This window comes from Acyrthosiphon pisum, chromosome A1 (assembly GCF_005508785.2).
Source record: "Acyrthosiphon pisum isolate AL4f chromosome A1, pea_aphid_22Mar2018_4r6ur, whole genome shotgun sequence".
Classification (NCBI taxonomy): domain Eukaryota; kingdom Metazoa; phylum Arthropoda; class Insecta; order Hemiptera; family Aphididae; genus Acyrthosiphon; species Acyrthosiphon pisum.
Genome location: NC_042494.1, coordinates 167,823,225 through 167,844,674, shown reverse-complemented (window position 1 = coordinate 167,844,674; position 21,450 = coordinate 167,823,225). Strand labels below are relative to the sequence as shown.

Here is a 21,450-nt window from a genome sequence, read left to right as displayed (position 1 = left end):
CCGTGAAGTTCGCAGTGCAATAAATGAAAGTGGTCTAGCGTTGAAAATAAAGTCTAACAAACTTTGAAAGTTGTCTAACAATCTCTAACAACTCACTAACAAATTTGTTAGACTGTTTTAAAAGTTGATTGTTATCATTGCGCTGCTAAGTTCACAAGGGTCAGATATTCGGGTAAATATGCTAATGGCAGTATTTTCCGAATATTAAGGGAAAATTCTGGATCAGTAGATTATTTATTACTCAACCCAATATTTTGAATTTGCGCCAAATTGACTGTCCAAGATGAAAAAAACAACCTTGAATTTTAGTATTTGGGTATACAAATAGGGCTGCATTCATAGCAGCTTTTTCAAAATCAGCTATAATCATCAATGGATTTAAATTTTTTTCACTGTATAATTGTATACAGTTTATAAATCTTGATTTATAAATCGGGTACAAATCGCAACAAAGCTTACAAAGCGTTGACGATAGACTGACAGTAAAATAATAGGTTCAAATGTGAACATAACACATTATAGGATATTTTTATCTAATCACGAGCCTATCATTTTACCTATAATTTAGACAGGTACCGTAGTATGGACGACGATAATTTAAAACGATTATAATTTGGATATCCAAGTTTATCATTAAATTGACGCGATCTAATATAAAACGACTATATGACACGCGACAATATTACACCGTGACCAATTCCCCGCGCCGAAATTCTCGCGCCCAATTTACAACGCCCAACTTACTGTGATTAAATTACATGGATCCGGTTTATAGAATCCACCATATATTGCATTCTAACATGTGATACATTATAATTAACAGCTGTTGACAATTTCATTTTGAACGTGACATTTTTGGAAAACAAAATCTTAAATAGGTACTTAATTAATTTATGAACAACATGTACTCTATCATTTTGATCTACAGCGCCTATTTTTATCTATAAATGGTCATTGAAACTATAATGGACGAAATAATTAATATTACAATATAATCTTGAAATCTCACATAGAGCAAATTAAGACATTTTAATAAAAAAAAAATGTTTGTGTAGGATTATGCACTACAAACAATTAAAATAATAATTAAAATTTAAAAACAATTAATAAAAACTAACTGTAAAATCTTTTATTTTAAAAATGAATAATTAGTATTTTTTTTTTTTTAAATATCATGCTGGTAAAAAACATTGCTAACCATTAACATAAGTGAGACCTATGACAATACAATGTTTATTGAAATTTCTATAGGTTATTTGAATGAAATAGCCGCAAAAATACTTGAAATAAATAACAAATAATAGGGCTATTATTTTTGTTACGCAAATTTGCAATAAAATAAAAACACAAAAATGACGTACCTTTATTATTTTCTAATTAAAAATTAAAAAAAGGTTTATGAGTGATTAATTTTTTTATTAATTGACTGAACAATTGGGATTGAGATCAAAAAATTATAGTTAAACATAATTTTAATTGCAAATTATAATAATACGTATGACTTCATATCATAATGGTTCTTCTCGTGAATCTATAGTCACTATCAATATAGAAAAACCCTAGTGTTGTGAAGATAAACATAATTTTTTCAATAGGTAGGTAGGTACAATATCTAGATTTGAAACAGAATACTGAACCATATTTTATAGCTACTCCACTACAGCAGAGTTAAATTTATAATTGAAATTAGGTACTATAGATACCAGTGAAATAATGTAAATTATCACTAATAACATGAAAAAATACTTCGATGTTGTTTTTGTTATTTATGGATATTCGAAATCTGTTTAAACTTTTGTGTACAATTTGTATTATAAGGTAAAAAATTGAAAATGTAATACAAGGTTCCTCAAAAATTACTGCTTTAAAAAATATTGAAAATACAGTCATTATTTTTTTAAGACCGTTTAAAAGTTCCGTGTGTATAAATTTCATTAAATTCACAAACATTTTTAATTATATTATAGTACTGGTCAGAATCTAAAAATTCCATCAAAACACTTTATTATTTATATCTGTCTGTTAGATATTAAACAAAATGATGGTAGGCTGGTTTGGTGCTGTGGTTGTCCTCAGTCATAACCTTGTTCTGAGGTTAACCAATAGCCGGTATCACTAGTTCTCGGATAGATGACCACTCGGGTTATTAATTACAAATTTTGTTACATATACACGTGTTCTAACCAACCATACCCTTCCCCACAGTTAAAAACCTACTGATTCACATAAAACCTAACAAACACGCAGTTGATGTCTTAAAAGTTAATAAATATCATAATATAAATACAAATAGTTTAATAGCACATACCTATTCCTGTTAAAAATAATGTTTGATAAATAAATAACTAGGTAAATAGGTAATATTTACCATAAATATGTTTTATAATATATTATTATTTTAAACTATGTTTTGTTTTGTTTTTATATTCAAATATTATAAACAACATATTGTATACGAGTCTGCAATGAAGTATCACATTTTATGTATTTGCTGTCCTTGCTATCATATGTCGCACATACCTAGGTAATCTACTGAAGAGTCTGAACATAGGGACGTTCCGATACTACCGACACTAGTAAAGTATCGATACTTTGGTTGGTCTTTGGTCCTCTCCCTTTTTAAATTAGCCTATCTTCTGCTCAGAGGTATAATCTATCTATGCATATACAAATATCTGATCCCGTTCACTTCGGTACCCATTAAAATTGCCAATTCTATACGAATAATATGTTTTACATATCACCATGGCAACCATTTATATACAAAACATTCCATCGGAAATTTCAAAATAATATATAATTGGTTGCCATGGTAATATGGAGACACACACGGACGGAAATCTCAAAATAATATATAAATGGTTGCCATGGTAATATGTAACGTACCTAACGCTTTATGTAACGTAACGTTTTTCGATTCTATGTGCCAAAGCAAAGACATAAAATGTCAAAAATACCTAACAAAGGTGTGGATGTATGTTTTGTAAATTTCCTTTGTTGTCATATGCACAGGATATTTGTTCATTAATATATTTGTATTAAAACATTATCATTATTTAATTTTCATTATTATATTTGTATAACGAAATGTTTGATTAGGTATCAAAATTAATAATTGTCAATAGACAAAAAAAATGAATAATCTAAGATTTCCGAACTAAAGACATTTTTAACATTGTAAACTTAAATCTTAAATGACATGGCTTTGATTTTGATGACTATGAACACATGATATACTTATTTGAGTGGAGTATGATCTGCTAAAGATAATTGAATATTGTGTATACATTTATATTATGTTTAAGTTCTAAATAACCCCATGCCTAATACATCGGATATTTGCCAACTTTTCTGTAAAATATGTTATAAGGTAAAAAAAAATTGAAAATGTTATACATGGTTTCTTAAAAGTTACTGCTTTAAAAAAAAAAAAATCAAAATTACAGTCTTCATTTTTTTGTGCCCTTTAAAAGGTTCAATTTGTATGAACTTCATTAAAATTATAAACATTTTCAAAATATATTATAGCAGACTGAACAGAATCAAAAAATTTAAAATTCCATGCAAAAAAAACGTTAAAAATTTACCTTCCTATTCGATATTAAACTGAATAATAGTGTCCTGGTATGGAAGTATGGAACGGTGATTTGGATAAGTCACAAACGTGTACTGACATTAAGCATCAGATAATATTGTCACTAGTTCTTGGACAGGTAATCCGTCAACTTATTAGAGACAAATCTTGCCACACTATGTTCTTTTTTTGTGACAACGACGTTGGAACTGCTTATAAGCATTATATTGACAAATACACGTGTTCTAACCAACCACACCCTCCCTTACAGTTAAAAACCTACTGAATAACCTTAAAGCTAATAACCACGCAGTTGATACCTTAAGTATGCATAAAAAATATATAAATAAAAATAGATAAATGACACTTACTTTTAATTGCTGTTAATAATATTGTTTGATACATTAATAACTATGTACACATATGTACATAGGTAATACTTTTCATAAATACATGTTATAATATAATATATTTTTTTTTTATTAAAGCTTTTATTATACCTAGGTACAGGTATATTTTTTAACAAGATTTTCTTTTCTTTTAATATCAGATACACACGGTATGAATGAATTTCTTTTGAATACCTTTTACATAATTATATTTCTGTGATAATATTTGATATATTTTAAACGAATACTTTGACTATCAAAAGTATAGCCACACTTATAAAAACAAGATAGAAAGATAACATTATTGTCCTAAAGTGATCTATATCAACAGTAGTTAAACGGTATAACAAAAATAATAATTTTTTTTTTTTTTGAAACACATTCATAAAAGTTTTACAATATTTATAATAATTATAAAGTAAAAATGTGAATCTGTGATTCATCATTTGTGAACGTTACACGCGCCATTCGTTTGTCGAGATGCAACTACCAACACCATGAAATTAACCACTTAAAATTTAAATTTGTACGAACTTCATAAAAAATCACAAACATTTTTAAAGTAAACTATATCTCTATTTAGAATCTAAACATTTAAGGGAAGATTTCCATGAAAAATATCATTATTACAAGTACTAACTACTGTATAAAAAATAAATAAATAACACTTACCACTTCCGGCTGTAAATAATAAAGATAAATTTATAAATTTATTTATTTATTTATATAATTTAAAATGTTTCAGCACACAGGGTGCTATTACAAGTAATTATTTTTAATATGAATTAGGTTATACTAAGTAGGTACATGAGTTATTTACATTGATACAATTAAGTAAATTGTAGTTATATATAGTGTGAGAGTATATTTTTTAACATTTGGACAGTTGATAAGCGTTTTTTTTTTTGTCTGTGTACACGATAAGTAGTCGAAATAATGCTTTGATTTTAAACTTCAATATCTTGTTCAATGGGAAAGTGAATATTGTTGGTGCATTGGGGAGGTCAACATTTAAAATTCCCAGTAATATTCAAAATATATAAATTAATTAAAATAGAGTAAAATATATTATAGGTAAATTGTAGATTAAAATTAATGTAAAAATCTAAATTTTGGGGAAAAAAGTCTTTCAGATTGTTCTAAAATGTTATTCTAAACTTTAATAATTAATTTATTATATTAAAGACGGAACAGTAAATCAAAGAAATAACTAAAACCTACGCTAAGTGTGGACACGTAAAACTTCAGTGTGTAGGTGCTTGTGGCTAATTACGATTAGTATAGATACTGTTGTATTGAAAGATAATATTATTCTGAAGTGATCTAAACAAGTAAACAACTAGTTATATTAAATAGGCCATCAAAATGCTAATTCTCTCCCACACACTTTAAAACCTACTTAATAATATAAAGTAGCGAGATTTTTAACAACGCAAACTGATATCCTAAACCACACAGCTTTGATTTTGATTATTTTAAACTATTGACTTATACTATAGGTAAATGAATATTGTTAATAGTTTCAGATAGAAAGATAAATTGTTCTAAAGTGATCTATAACAACTACCTAGTTATATTGAATAATCAAAATAATATGTTTTGTTTAGAACGACTATTGACTAACACATAAGTTATTTTATTATAAATATATGTAAAGCAAAAAGGTGATGCTTTGAACGGAAAACGTCAAACATCAATCATGTCTTCGTTTGTCTAGGTGATTACAATCCTAGAGATTTTATTTATTTTAATTTTAAAAATTAAAACTTATTTTTAGTCAAATCGGAGATAAAAGAGATAACCGTTGACAATCCCATCAGATTCCAAGAGTAGCTGTTATATTAGACTTCAAAAGCAGTGAGAAGTGAATGAATCATGAAACTCACCTACCAGGAACTGTAGACAAATGAAAAAATATGGGACGACCATTTTCTTTTTCCGTGAATTAAATTTTGAATTTTAATGTTCACAATATTGTGGACTGACAGAGGCATCAAATCAAGTAATTGTTATATGCAACGTGTTTGAAGATAATCATTTGAATTAATATAATATGGTTATAATATAATGGTATTAAAGGTCAAGTTAAGTTAGAATTGGGTTAATCAACACATTCAACTATTCAAAAACAGTTACTGAACAAACTTCACATTGGAACTGGTCACTGGATTTAATAGTTGGTAAGTAACTACACAAAAATGTATGATTTGTCATCTGATCATTCTAGGAGAAGGGAAAGTAAAAATATGGCAATAAACATAACATTAAACTTACTTATATCAACTGCAATAAATTTGTATAAAATAACAATTTGATTAAAAATACAATAGGTATAAGATACAAAATGAAATGTACAGGGGTGTTCAATGTGATTGACTCATCTGGTTTTCTCTACGGCTTATAAAAATGTATGAATTCGGATATAAGGTTGATATTAATGTGACCATAATGTATATATCTTTAAGTGTGAATTATATAATAATACCCTAATTATTTTGTTTGGTTTTTATATGAAGGTAATTTAATTTCTGGTTTATAGTATCTACCTTATATTCTATTCTTACATGGAGACATTATAAATAACAGCGATTGAAAATTTAATTTTGAACGTGAAATTTTTGGAAAACAAAATCTTATATAGGTATTAATTTTTGAACAACATATACTCTATCATTTTTATCTACAGTGTAATGTAAGGTCGAAATAATTAAAATTATAATATCATCTTGAAATCTTACAAAGAACAAAATATGACATTTTAATGAAATTTTTTTATTTTTTTTTTCTATATTTGTTCATTGAAACGACCTCAAGGTCTTTGACAATGCTTATCACAAGTGGATAATAGGGAGATCATGTGATCTATTTATCTATGTATATATCACTATATGCATGATACTACCCCCCTTCTCCAAGAGGAGACATGTGCGGTCTTCACTCCCAGTGGAGTGGGACCTAGTTGGAAGCCGGATGACGCAATCGGACGACAGCACGGGAAAATGGTGACTGCGTAGAATCACACACATTTTTTGCACTTTGCTATGAATCGAACAGATGACTGTGTGAGTCGTAGTCAACTGTGTGACCACTGCCCCCATTTTAATGAAATAAAAAAAAAACCAATAATAAAAATGTACTTACAATTAACCTCTAAAAAATATTAAAATAATAATTAAAAAGTTATTATTACTACATATATGGCTAAACATATAAGTATAATATCATAATTCAACATTTTCAATAGAGGAACATTAAGTTGGACAAAAATACTACGTGTACGTATATGAGTATACATTAAAAAAGTTTCGTTGTTGGCATAATTTGGATAACAATTTACTATTGTAAAAATAACGGTAATTGATACAATATACTATGTGCATTAAGTTATTCTTTGTTACTAAAATTAACAATAAAATAAAAAATTACATACTCAGAGTCTTTGCAACTAATTAACAAATAAAAAAAAAGTTTTATGATGGATTAATATTTATTATTTACCTAGTAAAATAAAAATATAATAACCATATACATCTACAACTTATATGTAAATTTAACATTTTGTTAGGAATTTTCTTTTTTTCTTTGTTACCTATATCTAATTATTTAAATCTACATTTTAATACCATTTTTTCAGATTTTACTTATTGTTTATTCTCTGTCTAATTTAAATTGTTTTAAATGTTAGTGTTATTGTTTTTGTTATAATTTACATCTTCAAGAGACAATATCACATACATAAATTCAGACTTAACGAATAACATGTACTCTAAGGTTTCGGATCTTCAATATCTATTTTTACCTACAATTGGACATTGAAGATATACTGAACGAAATAATTAATATTATAATATAATCTGGAAATCTCACACATAACAACATAGTACATTTTTATAAAATAAAATAAAAAAAACAGAATTATGGGTACGATAATACATTACAAACAATTCAATAAATAATTTAAAAGTGTATTATTATTAATAATAACTAACTATATAAAATTTAGTTCAATCCTTTTAATGGAGGTATTTTTCTTTTAAAAATGAATAATTAATATATTTTATAAAATAGATATAACAGTTATATATTAGAGTTTGCATTTAAAAAGTTTCCTGTTTTGACATAATTTGGATGACAATTTATTAATGTGAAAATAACTGTACCTAATTGATATAGGTAATATACAATGAACATAATGTTAGCTATGTTACGCATATTCGCAACATAGTGAAAAACACAAATAGTACGTACCAGCTATTACCACAGCTAATTTATTATTAAATAAAAAAAAAAAGTTTATGCGTGAGTAATGTTTATATTAATTATGGCTTACAAATATTGTTAAACATATGAAAATAAATTGTAAATAAATAAAAAATAAAAAAACGAATAAACTGTAATTTATTGAAAATAAGTATGGCGCGGATAAATATATGAGTAAAAAAAAACTTTCTTATTTGTGCTGTTAATAATATTATTTGAGAAATTAATAACTATTTGCATGTACTCCGTTCAAAATAAGAAATGCTTGCGTCGACGGCCAGTTTTTGTTGCCGGCGGTCAGGCCACGCCCATCGAAGTTCAATATCATGAAATGTTTTTGTATTAAGTGACAATGGAAAGAAAAACCGTAACTACTTAAAATATTTAACAATTAATGGGCTATTAATAATTATTTTATCGTCACAATAGCAAATAAAAAAGTAAAAATAATACAGATATGTATTAGAGTTTGCATTTAAAAAGTTTCCTGTTTTGACATAATTTGGATGACAATTTATTAATGTGAAAATAACTGTACATAATTGATATAGGTAATATACAATGAACATAATGTTAGCTTTGTTACGCATATTCGCAACATAGTGAAAAACACAAATAGTACGTACCTTTTTCTATATATAATTTATTATTAAATAAAAAAAAAAAAATATGCATGATTAATGTTTATATTTATTATGGCTTACAAATATTGTTAAACATATGAAAATAAATTGAAATAAATAAAAAAACTAATAAATGGTAATATATTGAAAATTGGTATGGTGCGGATAAATATATGAGTAAAAAAAAAACTTTCTTCTTTGTGCTGTTAATAATATTATTTGAGAAATTAATAACTATTTGCATGTACTCCGTTCAAAATAAGAAATGCTTGCGTCGACGGCCAGTTTTTGTTGCCGGCGGTCAGGCCACGCCCATCGAAGTTCAATATCATTGCATGCAGCCAAGTCACGCCTACAATGCGCAGTAGTTTCTTCTTTTGAACAGAGTATATGAATTATTCTCTATAAATATACACAATACTATAATAATTTTTTTCTTTCTGTGATATTTGATATATTGTTTATATTATGTTGTAAATTTACATTGTCGTCTTATAAACAGGTAATTTGTCAATTGATATATTAGTTGTTGTTTTTAATATCAATGTATAATCCATTCTTTAAACGAATAGGTTGACTATCAAAAGTTTAGCCACACTTATTGAATCAAGGAAGAAATATTATAATATATAATATTTAAACAGAATAACGAAAATGGTTTTTTCGATCTTTAGAAATACATTCACATAAGTTGTACAACAATTTATACTACGTGTACGTATATGAGTATACATTAAACAAGTTTCGTTGTTGGTATAATTTGGATAACAATTTACTATTGTAAAAATAACGGTAATTGATACAATATACTATGTGCATTAAGTTATTCTTTGTTACTAAAATTAAAAATAAAATAAAAAATTACATACCCTGCTCTGATGCAGCTAATTAACAAATAAAAAAAAAGTTTTATGATGGATTAATATTTATTATTTACCTAGTAAAATAAAAATATAATAACCATATACATCTACAACTTATATGTAAATTTAACATTTTGTTAGGAATTTTCTTTTTTTCTTTGTTACCTATATCTAATTATTTAAATCTACATTTTAATACCATTTTTTCAGATTTTACTTATTGTTTATTCTCTGTCTAATTTAAATTGTTTTAAATGTTAGTGTTATTGTTTTTGTTATAATTTACATCTTCAAGAGACAATATCATATACTTAAATTCAGACTTAACGAATAACATGTACTCTAAGGTTTCGGATCTTCAATATCTATTTTTACCTACAATTGGACATTGAAGATATACTGAACGAAATAATTAATATTATAATATAATATAATCTGGAATCTCACACATAACATAGTACATTTTTATAAAATAAAATAAAAAAAACAGAAATATGGGTACGATATTACATTACAGACAATTCAATACATAATTTAAAAGTGTATTATTATTAATAATAACTAACTATATAAAATTTAGTTCAATCCTTTTAATGGAGGTATTTTCCTTTTAAAAATTAATAATTAATATATTTTATAAAATAGATATAACAGATATGTATTAGAGTTTGCATTTAAAAAGTTTCCTGTTTTGACATAATTTGGATGACATTTTATTAATGTGAAAATAACTGTACCTAATTGATATAGGTAATATACAATGAACATAATGTTAGCTTTGTTATGCATATTCGCAACATAGTGAAAAACACAAATATTACGTACCTTGTTCTATATCTAATTTATTATTAAATAAAAAAAAAAAGTTTATGCGTGAGTAATGTTTATATTCATTATGGCTCACAAATATTGTTAAACATATGAAAATAAATTGAAATTAATAAAAAAACTAATAAACGGTAATATATTGAAAATTGGTATGGTGCGGATAAATATATGAGTAAAAAAAAAACTTACTCCATTGTGCTGTTAGTAATATTATTTGAGAAATTAATAACTATTTGCAAGTACTACATTCAAAATAAGAAACGCTTGCGGCGGCGGCAAGTATTTGTTGCCAGTGGTCAGGCCACGCCCATTGCATTTCGAGCTCAGTGCATGCAGTCAAGCCGCGCCTACAATGCGCAGTAGTTTCTTTTTTTGAACAAAGTATATGAATTATTCTCTATAAATATACACAATACTATAATAATTTTTTTCTTTCTGTGATATTTGATATATTGTTTATATTATGTTGTAAATTTACATTGTCGTCTTATAAACAGGTAATTTGTCAATTGATATATTAGTTGTTGTTTTTAATACTAATGTATTATCCATTCTTTAAATGAATAGGTTGACTATCAAAAGTTTAGCCACACTTATCGAAACAAGGAAGAAATATTATAATATATAATATTTAAACGGAATAACGAAAATGGTTTTTTCGTTCTTTAGAAATACATTCACATAAGTAGTACAATATTGATAATTATTTTTAAGTGAAAATGTGAATTTCGTTCTTTAGAAATACATTCACATGCGTAGTTCAATATTTATAATTATTATTAAACGAAAATGTTAATTTGTGATTTATGAAAGTTACCCACCATTAATTTATCGAGGTGGTATTACTTTATTCTATAGTTTAACCCAGGCATCTCCAATCTATAAGGCCTTAGTACCCACCAAACTCTTAGAACCGTCCCGCCATGCTAATTTATGTTGTTTTTTTTTTATATATATATTTATGCAAGGTTGCATGAACAATGACTAATTAAACATTTGATAAATAAATATTGAGCCCATGATTGGTCCATTACATTTTTTTGAATCATTAATTTTGTATAATTTTTAATGCAACATTTCACAATTATATTAATTAATAAAAATAATTCTTATAAATATCTTTAATTTTATTAGGCCCCTTTCCCTATATAGAACATTATGGTCCAAGATATCGAGGCGTATAACGTCTTTGGTCCACGTTAAAAAAAGGTTGGAGACCTCTGTTATAACCTATATGGTATTGGTAACTTAAAAAAGTGGGTATTTCAAGTTCAAATAGATGAAATAAAACTTCCTTTTTTTAAACTGTAACGTCACACGCGTTTCTATGGGTTGTTATGGTTTTTATGTAAAAATATATAAAAAAATAAAATAAAATGCAAAAAAACTAGTTTCCCCAACCGGAGTCTTACCCACAACTATCGACGGAGGGTTTCACACCGTAAAGAAGTATCACTTTAAAAAATTGAAATGTAATACATGGTTTCTTAAAAGTTACTGTTTTAAAAAATATCGAAAATACATTGTAATATTTTACTCAAATTTGTACGACTCAAATTTGTACGAACCACACGACATTTTTTAATTAAAATTAAATAATTTAAATAACAGATTTTTATAAAATGTTATTCTAAACTTTAATAATTTATTTATTTTACGAAATAGTAAAATATTTTACTGAGATAGACAACCACAGAAGTTATACTATTTTGATTTTATAGCTAAAATCTGAATCTTTGACATCAAACGTCATTTGTATAACTTCGTTTGTCGAGGTGGTGTATACTCTAGCGAATATTTATTTTATGAATTATGAATTAAAAAAATAAAAACGTATTAATAACGTATTAAATATAAAAATACACTTACTCATGCGCTCTGCAAAAAAATAAGTTTAAAATACGAAAGTTATTAAAAACACAATATTCAAAATAATATAAAATTTATAATTTTATTCAATATTATTGACTTCTTTCGTTTTCCCTACCGCTTATAAAGATTTATGAACCCTGATGTAAGGTTAATATTAAAAATATTGACTTTAATGTTTGTATTTATAAGTGCATATTATTCAATAAGTACCTACTATGATTATTTTGTTTTCTTCTTATAATATTATGAGGGGTACCTATTTAATGTTTGGTTTATGGAATCCACTTTATAATTTTTTCGAACATAGAGATATTATAAATAACAACGATTGCAAATTTCATTTTGAGCAAGTCAGTTTTGCAAAACATATTCTTATACTTAATTTAAGACTTTACGAATAACATGTACTGTAACGTTTCTGATCTTAAATGTCTATATTTTTCTACAAATGGATATTGAAGTTAAAGTGGACAAAATAACTAGTATTATAATATAACCTTGAATTCTCACACAGAACAAAATAATATAATTTAATAAAATAAAATAAAAAAACCAAATTTATACGTACTAAAGATGCCTAAAAAATATTAAAATTATAATTAATAAGTTATTAATGCTACTTTTGTAAGTAAAACATGGATCAATATATTATCGAGAGGGACTTTTAGTTTAAAAATTAATAACTTATAGCGTCTTTCAAATATTATGGTGGTAAAAAAAATTGCAAATTATTAACATAAGTTGACCTTACAATATGTACATATTGTATATATGTTTATTTGCCAAAAAGCATTACTTTGAAATAAATAACAAAATATAAAGGTCTATGATTTTATTGTCACGATTGGAAATTAAATAGTAAAATAAGGTAGGCAAGTGGATGTCGCTTTGCTTTACAGTAGGTTACAAGCGGGTCACTGTATAATGGATAGTATTAAACTTGAACGATTCTGAGTGGAGACGTGAAAATATAAAAAAAATTGACCTATAATAGGTACCTATAATAAATTCCAAATTAATCATATCACAATATCCATTAGGTATTTATAACGCGTTATGCATCAACAACAAACAGTGATACTATCATAAATATAATATAATAGTATACTTTAAAAGTTTCAAGTGCCCACGAATAATAATATACAATCACAACAAAATAACTAAAATAGTTATTCTAGGTTTTTTTATATGTAATTTCGTCCAAATTTGAAATTAAAATGAGTATAAAAATAAACTGTGTTTGTTTAATACTACAGTATTTTTAATATTTTCAACTGCTATTGTAACAATAAATCAGGAGCCTTGCATTAAATTTTTACACTTTTTGGCCCAACAGATAAAACTTTATTAATATGTATAGAAAAAAAACTAAAAAAATTGAAAACTGAGAATGTCCGTAAACAGTTTAAAAAAAGTCAAATTATTTTCAAAATTTTTGTCGTGTATAGAAAATGCTAATATAAAAATGCAGTAAAATTTTCAAATATCTACAGTCATTCGTTTTTTGATAACAATAAAATAAGAAAATCAGCACATGAGAAATCGAGCGATTATCAAATGTTGTAAAAATATGAATTTCAAACGCTCATAAAAATTTAATTTGACTTTCTTGTAGACATTTTTTTTTTTTGATAAAGGTAGAAAAACTTATGAATGATCTTGTATTACATTTTCAAATCTTAGATTTAAAAAGAAAAATTTTTACGAATGCTTAACACAAAATAATTTACTAATTTTCATAATTTTTACATATTTTGTCAATTTTTGAACTTTAAATGCTAATGAAAAAAACTGTGACTAATGATTCTTAATATTTTTCAAATGTCATTGTAACAATATAGTAGGAGCTATGTATTAAATTTTCAAGTATTTTTACTCAACAAATAAAGTTTTATTGACATTCATAGAAAAAAAAACTAATAAAATTAGAAACTAAAAATGTCCCTAAACAATTCAAAACAAATCAAAATATTTTGAAAATTATATCGTGTATAGAAAATCCAAATATAAGCAACCAGTGAAAATTTCATGTATTTAAGGTAATTTATTTTAAAGTTACGTCAAAAACCAAAGTCAATTTTGTAAAAAATTGATTTTGCGTAAAAATTCCCGTTTTTCCTTAATTTTTCTTTTGTTTTTCACGGCGCTTTTGAAAATTACTGGAAAAATTTTACTTTCAATACCCCAAATTACCAACTAGATTCACTTTCCTATCAGAAGAGATACTGTAGAAGAAAATCGAAGCACTTTTACTGTCCTAAAAAATGATGATTAAAATAAAGTGATGACACAAAAAAAAACTTAAAAAATTAAAAAAAAAACACACATCATTGTAAAATCAATACATTCATCGTTCCACTTAGAATCTAAAAAATAATGACACAAATAATACGGTTACGTATGAGAGGTTTTATTTAAAAAAATTCCTGTTTTGTTATAATTTGGATGACATTATATTTTTTTATTTATTACCTATTAATTAACGCTTGTTGACCAATTTTACAAGGGAAAAAAAATGTATATTAATGAAACATACTTATTATTATAATATTTTTTTTTGTACAATTGTTTCGAAAAAAATCACAGAACATAATATAATTTGGATTATAGCAGTGTTGGAAACCAGACCTAACCTACGAAAAGTTAATGGACTCATTTGCCAGACTCATTAGCCTGTCAATGTGGCAATTGCGACTATAATGGGAGGTACGAAAGGGAATGGCAATAATTGGAGCAAAGGAGCATAATATGGAGCACATTATTGTGAAAATAGTAGTAATCGATATAATATACTATGATCATAACTTTGTTACGCAAATTCGCAAAACAACACAAAAACACAACAATTACGTACCGATTATTGCATCTAATTTAAAAAAAAATAAATGTTCATGCGTTATTAATGTTTATATTAATTGGCCTAATATCAAGTATAATTAATTATAATATAAAAAATATGTTTTAGAGCATAGACGTTTAAGGTACTATATTATCATCAATAATACATTAGAAGTATTATTTAAGTGTCAACATTTACAATACACAACTATAATAACTTTATATACGATTAGAATTTTATTGGGATTGAGATCAATAAGTTATCATAATTTTATCAATTGCTAATTATTATAGTAATTATTATGACTTATTAACATAATTGTTCTTTATCTGTTGTTATGTATCTAATCAGTAATAACTGAATATAAAAACAATTGAAGTGTTCTAAAGATAAACATAATATATTTTAATAGATAGGTACAATATCTATATTTGAAACAGAATACTAAACTATAACTTATAGCTACGCCACTAAAGCAACTAGAATTTTTCAACAAATACTTAATATAATAATATATATTATAATGTCTAGATACTTATGAGATAATTTACATTATCAGTTATAACATTGTATTGTAGTGTTGTTTATTACTTTAGAAAGATAATAGGCCCCACTAAACAGGTATAGGTATGTAACAGGTATGTACAACACAGAAAAATTCTTTGATTATTATTTTTATTATTTATGGATGTTCAAAATTGTTTTCGACTTTTGTGTACAATTGGTGTTATTGGGTAATACAAATTTTAAATGTGAAACACGGTTCCTCAAAAGTTACTGCTTCAAAAAATATAGAAAATACATACTACTAATTTTTTTTATAACCGTTTAAAATTCAAATTTGTATAATTTTTATCAAAATCACAAACATTTTTAAATCATAATATATTTCCATTCAGAATCCAAATATTGAAAGGACAATTTCCATGCAAAAAAAAAAAATTCGTACCAAATACAAATTAAAAATAAATAAATAACACATACCTTCTTCAAGAGCTGTAAATAATAATGATTAATTATTAAAATAGGGTAAAATATACTATAGGCATAATTATGTATATCATAATTAATGTAATAAATCTAGATTTTGAGAAAAGAAGTCTTTCAGACTGTTGTAAAATGTTGATCTAAACTTTAATAATTAATTTATTATATTAAATATTGCACTACAATGTAAATCAAACAAATAACTAAAAACTACGCTTCTGAAAGAGTGATAACGATATTTATACACGTAGAGCTTGTGATGTATAGAAAAATAATATTGTTCTGAAATGATTTATAAAAACTTCCTAGTTATATTGAAAAATCAAAAAAGAATTTTATTTAGAAAGACAATCACAGAAGTTATACTATTTTAATTTTATAGCAAAAATGTGAAGCTTTGAACATCATACGTAATTTTGTTTCTTTATTTATTGAGGTGGTAACAACTCTAGTGAATATTTAGTTTGAAATTTAAAAAGTAAAAACGTATGTTTAGTCAAATCTGAGATTAACGTTAACAACCCCATCAGATTCTAAGAGTAATATAAGCTCTAGCTTAGACTCGAGACACTCCTTCCAGAAATAGTCGGTTACTTACTTTTAAATGAAAAAAGATTGAATGACTACTATATTTTATTTTCTATATATGACATTTTGAATTTAAAGCTCACAATATCTTTGTCTGATAGAGTCAACAAATCAAATCATAGTTACATTATGTAACGTGCCTGAATATAATCATTTCAATTAATGTTATATGGTAATATTATAATGGCATTTAAGGTTGGGTTAGGTTAGAATTAGTTGATTTAATTACAGTTTCTTCTAAACAACCATAATTTTGAAACTGGATATAGGTAAGTAATTACACGAAAATTTTCATCTGGTCATTCTAGGATAAGGGAATGTAAAAATATGGTAATAAACATAGAAATATACTTACGAATATCTTTATATACTGCAAAATATATGTTTGATATACCATAGTTATTAATAATACAATTAGATAGAGACAATATTATAATGCACTTTATAGTTATATTCAATGTGATTGTTTGCGCCGCCGCCGATCCTATGAGTAGTCCTACGGTTGTCGGCAACAACTCGCGTATTGTGTTGTGGACAAGATCGGGAAGGGTTACCAACGGCAACAACGTAGACACGCAAGCGAACGGAACTTTAATCACAAAGCTCAGTGTTATAATGTCTGGTGTATTGTGCCAGCTTGTCACATAAACGTTAAGAAATCTTAAGCTCATGCTCACACGAGGTTTCCCAGCACGCACGGCGCGGTGAGCGATAACGCACGTTGCACTCACATCAACGGCTAGAAAATGACAAAAAATATGTCGGCCTAGACATCGGCAGACGACCCGGCGTCGGAAAACAGAGCGGGAAAGTTGCCAGGAGCTTGGATATTCGGCACTTGTATAGTGTCTGAAGCACATTGGCACAATTTATTGGCGGTAAAAACCGTTCCGTGTTCGGAACAGTGATGGATAATTTTGGTTTTCTCAGCAGAATACATCTAATGAAAATGTGTGAATTATGATGTGTGTATATTAAAAACATTGACTACAATGTGTATATTTAAGATTGCGTACTTAAAAATACCCTTATTGTTTATGATTTTCATTTGAAGGGTATTTTTATTTGATTTATGGAATACGCCTTCTTTATTTCTGTTCAAATATAGAAACATTATAAATAACAGTGATTTAAAATTTCTATATGCTCACCATAGAGTATATAGAGGCGCCCTTATTGAAATAATATGATGCGGAAATGGAAACAAAACAGTGTAAGCAAACTATAGAAAATATTTTATTGTATGTGCACTATAATACAATATTTATTGTAATTTAATTATATTAACCTTTATTTATAACTATCAATATAATATTATAATATTACTCTAAAACTGAACATTTCAACTATAATAATTAAAATAATAATATAACGGATCATTTTTATACTATACTGTATCTATGCCTATAAATGATCAGTAAGTAATAATTATATTAAATCATTATTTATTTGAATGTTATACACTTTTACATGGAATAGATTATTAATATTTAGAAGTTACAACCGAAGTCCATCAATTGATTTGCACAAATGAAATAGTATAAAAAATTAATAATATCTAGTGTTTACAAAACCACTAACAAATAACATAATAGAACTAGTTGGATACCTATATACCTATGAAAAGTTATATTATTTTTAATTGCATTTTCATTGTAGGATCTACCGCAGAAAACACAGCTTACCATTTTTAATAAAGTATAATATATGGTATATATTATGTAAATAATATGTATATATAATAGTATAATAGTAAATATAATAGTATAATAGTAAATATAATAGTATAATAGTAAATATTATTATATTATGTTATGGGAGGGTAGTAATTTTTGGTAAGGAAATTATCAGCACTATCAATACTTAAATTATTGCAGCACACCAACATCTTAGGTTTGTTCTTAAAATAGTTTCGGAGTATAAAGTATTATAAAATATTTGAAATATTAAATTGGTGGGATTTACAAAAAGTTGAAAAATAGTGCTATCTATCAGTTTGGAAACAAAATCCGACATGTTTTGCTTCACATAGTTCATAACACTTATTCTGATAGGGCATCTCTATATACTCTATGATGCTCACTTATTCAAATATGTGAAGATAAAATAGCTTAAATTTACTTTTAAGTTCATAAAAGTCATTGCTTACAAGTTATAATTATGTATAATGTTCTTTCAAAAGACAGGATGTAAAAATAAATTAATTATAATACCTATGTTAACACAACTTACTTGTTATTAAGCGACCAGTTTCGTAAAGTGCTGTTAAATTGTAAAAAAGTTAAACTCAAATTATATAGAATTATGCTTAAGTAGGTTTCATCAAACATTGATTAGTTTAATGGTTCACCAATTATAGGCCATTAGATCTTACTAAACATATTTTCACATGTACTTTTTAATACACATTCCTATAGGTAATTGCTATCACAGTTAATAAATAAAACAAGTCGACTTTTAAATACAAATCACCGTCAATTAAATATTGATTCAACCATTATTTAAGAACACACGATATTCAACAACCTTTCAATTTATTTCGAATACATAATCATCCTATTTTTCTTCATATTCTTTTTCTTCACAGGCTTATCCGGCCACTAGAAACATCCCGTCTCACAACCAATTCTCTATTAATTTATAACTTACGCCAGAGTCTCCCAATTTCATCCACCTTCTCAGGCTTTCGCGTCCCCTTTCACTGTATCATTCAACTATTAGTTTTTTTTATTTTACCCAAGGTGTTTTTCGTTCAAGATATTGTTCCATTACAGCATTTAATAATGGTTTTAGTCTCCTCATTGCATGTCCTGCCCAACGCAATCTACCTTTATTATAGTCTCTCCGGCCTCCAATGATATTTTTGTTGTATATTTCTTCCAAGTCTATACTTTTTCTTCGTCTTCAACTCTCCTGTTATAACATTAGTTATCGATCCAAAATTTTTCTGGATTATTTTTTTACATAGCATTAAGAAATAATTTAGTATATCGATATTCTGATTTCCTCAGTTTTCAAGTTTCAAACCAGTACAATATTTTTTTGTATGAGTATAAAATGCAGTACTATATCAAACTATTCTAAGTTTTTCTAGTTTTTTATTAATATTTAATTAAAAAATATTACTTGTACAGAGAACTGAAAAAAAATCATTTTTATTAGTCAATCTAGTCTATTCACAACAAATTTTGTTAACTATTAAAAATATTTAACTATTTACTGATTATTTTGTATACGTAATTTAATTTTTAAACAACTATTTATAATAATTAAGTTTTAACCTATATGTAGAAAAAAATGATTTAAGTTATTATTGGTAAAATTAATTGATTGTTACTTGACTAAAAAAAAAGTAAAATTTAAATACGGCAAACAAATGTTATGAGTTAATATATTCGTAAACTTCATCGGTTATACTAGAATAAGTATATAAAAATGTAATGCCTGGATATTTTATTTTTCCAATAAAATCTTAAATATTATACTTTTGTAAAACATCAATAGGTATATAAATTCTTTTAAACTATTTAATATGAAAACTAAAAAATGGTATATGTTATATTTGTATATAAATATTTATACGTTTAAATATTTATATGTTCATAAATATCGATCAGATAAATATTAAAACACAAATATTATAATCGTAGTAAAATAATAAAATAAATGAATCCTTATTTATTTGATTTATTTATATAATCCTTACCGGCAAGCTCACTAGTAATTGCGGGCATCACCCAAACTGCAATTACTATAAATGTAATCATCATTGAATATTGCTTAAAAAAAATCATTTTGATTTTATAAAAGAAAATAATATAAAATATTGTGAACGTTGAGCAATAAATGAAACAAAATATTACTTCTCGATTTCTTTTATAAACGATATATTCCTCATCTATATACTGTCTCACAACTGAATAAATATTTTTGACAAAAAGTTGTTTGTTTGTTAACAACTAATATAACAAGAGAATAATATTATAATAATATTATTGTCTACTTGTGGGTGTACGCCATATTTATTTTATTTTTTTTAACGACAGGAAAATGTGATGCTATAATATTATATCACAGAACTATTATATAAATTAAATTAAATAGGTCGAAGATACTCTATAGGCATTTTAAACACATGTATTAAATTTTTACACTTTGTTCGATCGACTTAACAATAGGTAGTGCTAAATATTTTCGATTACATTGCTACTAATATTACATTAGATAGATAATACAAAAACCTAGGCAGTAACATGTTGAAATACATAATTATCTATATACCTAATATCTAATATTTTTTAAAAGTCAACCCAAAGAAAAAATATATGCCTATTAAATGAAGTTGGCATATACATGTGTATTTATTAAATAAATAATAAATTATATACAAATACCTAAGGGTACAAATATATAACCCACAAATCTGCTGAGTCCTAGCATATAGCGATGGAGCTATTATAATTCCTAATAGAAGGAATCACTCGAAAATAGATAGTCCTTATCTAGGAAGCGTATAGGAAGTGTTGATAATATACAATTCTTGGAACACATCAACGAGGGCGAAAGTAGATACCACGGAAAATACCTCTGAGATAAGTAACTAGTAAATAAACAGGTTCATCGTTCA

General features: G+C 25.9%; 1 protein-coding gene across 1 annotated transcript in view; it reads right to left on the bottom strand.

Moving 5' to 3' along the window:
- LOC100158789 (uncharacterized protein) overlaps positions 1-20,676 on the bottom strand; it is a 45,657-nt gene extending 24,981 nt beyond the window's left edge. Inside the window, 20 exon segments of the mRNA NM_001162442.1 lie at positions 1,362-1,373; positions 2,309-2,314; positions 3,946-3,954; positions 4,636-4,644; positions 6,238-6,246; positions 7,105-7,113; positions 7,394-7,408; positions 8,212-8,226; positions 8,850-8,855; positions 9,716-9,730; positions 10,535-10,546; positions 10,727-10,735; positions 12,407-12,415; positions 12,978-12,986; positions 15,264-15,275; positions 16,233-16,244; positions 17,179-17,193; positions 19,056-19,085; positions 19,950-19,961; positions 20,530-20,676. Of these exon segments, the coding sequence (NP_001155914.1) occupies positions 1,362-1,373; positions 2,309-2,314; positions 3,946-3,954; positions 4,636-4,644; positions 6,238-6,246; positions 7,105-7,113; positions 7,394-7,408; positions 8,212-8,226; positions 8,850-8,855; positions 9,716-9,730; positions 10,535-10,546; positions 10,727-10,735; positions 12,407-12,415; positions 12,978-12,986; positions 15,264-15,275; positions 16,233-16,244; positions 17,179-17,193; positions 19,056-19,085; positions 19,950-19,961; positions 20,530-20,617 (313 nt within the window). The 5' untranslated portion in view covers positions 20,618-20,676.
- Between the last annotated feature and the right edge of the window lie 774 nt (positions 20,677-21,450).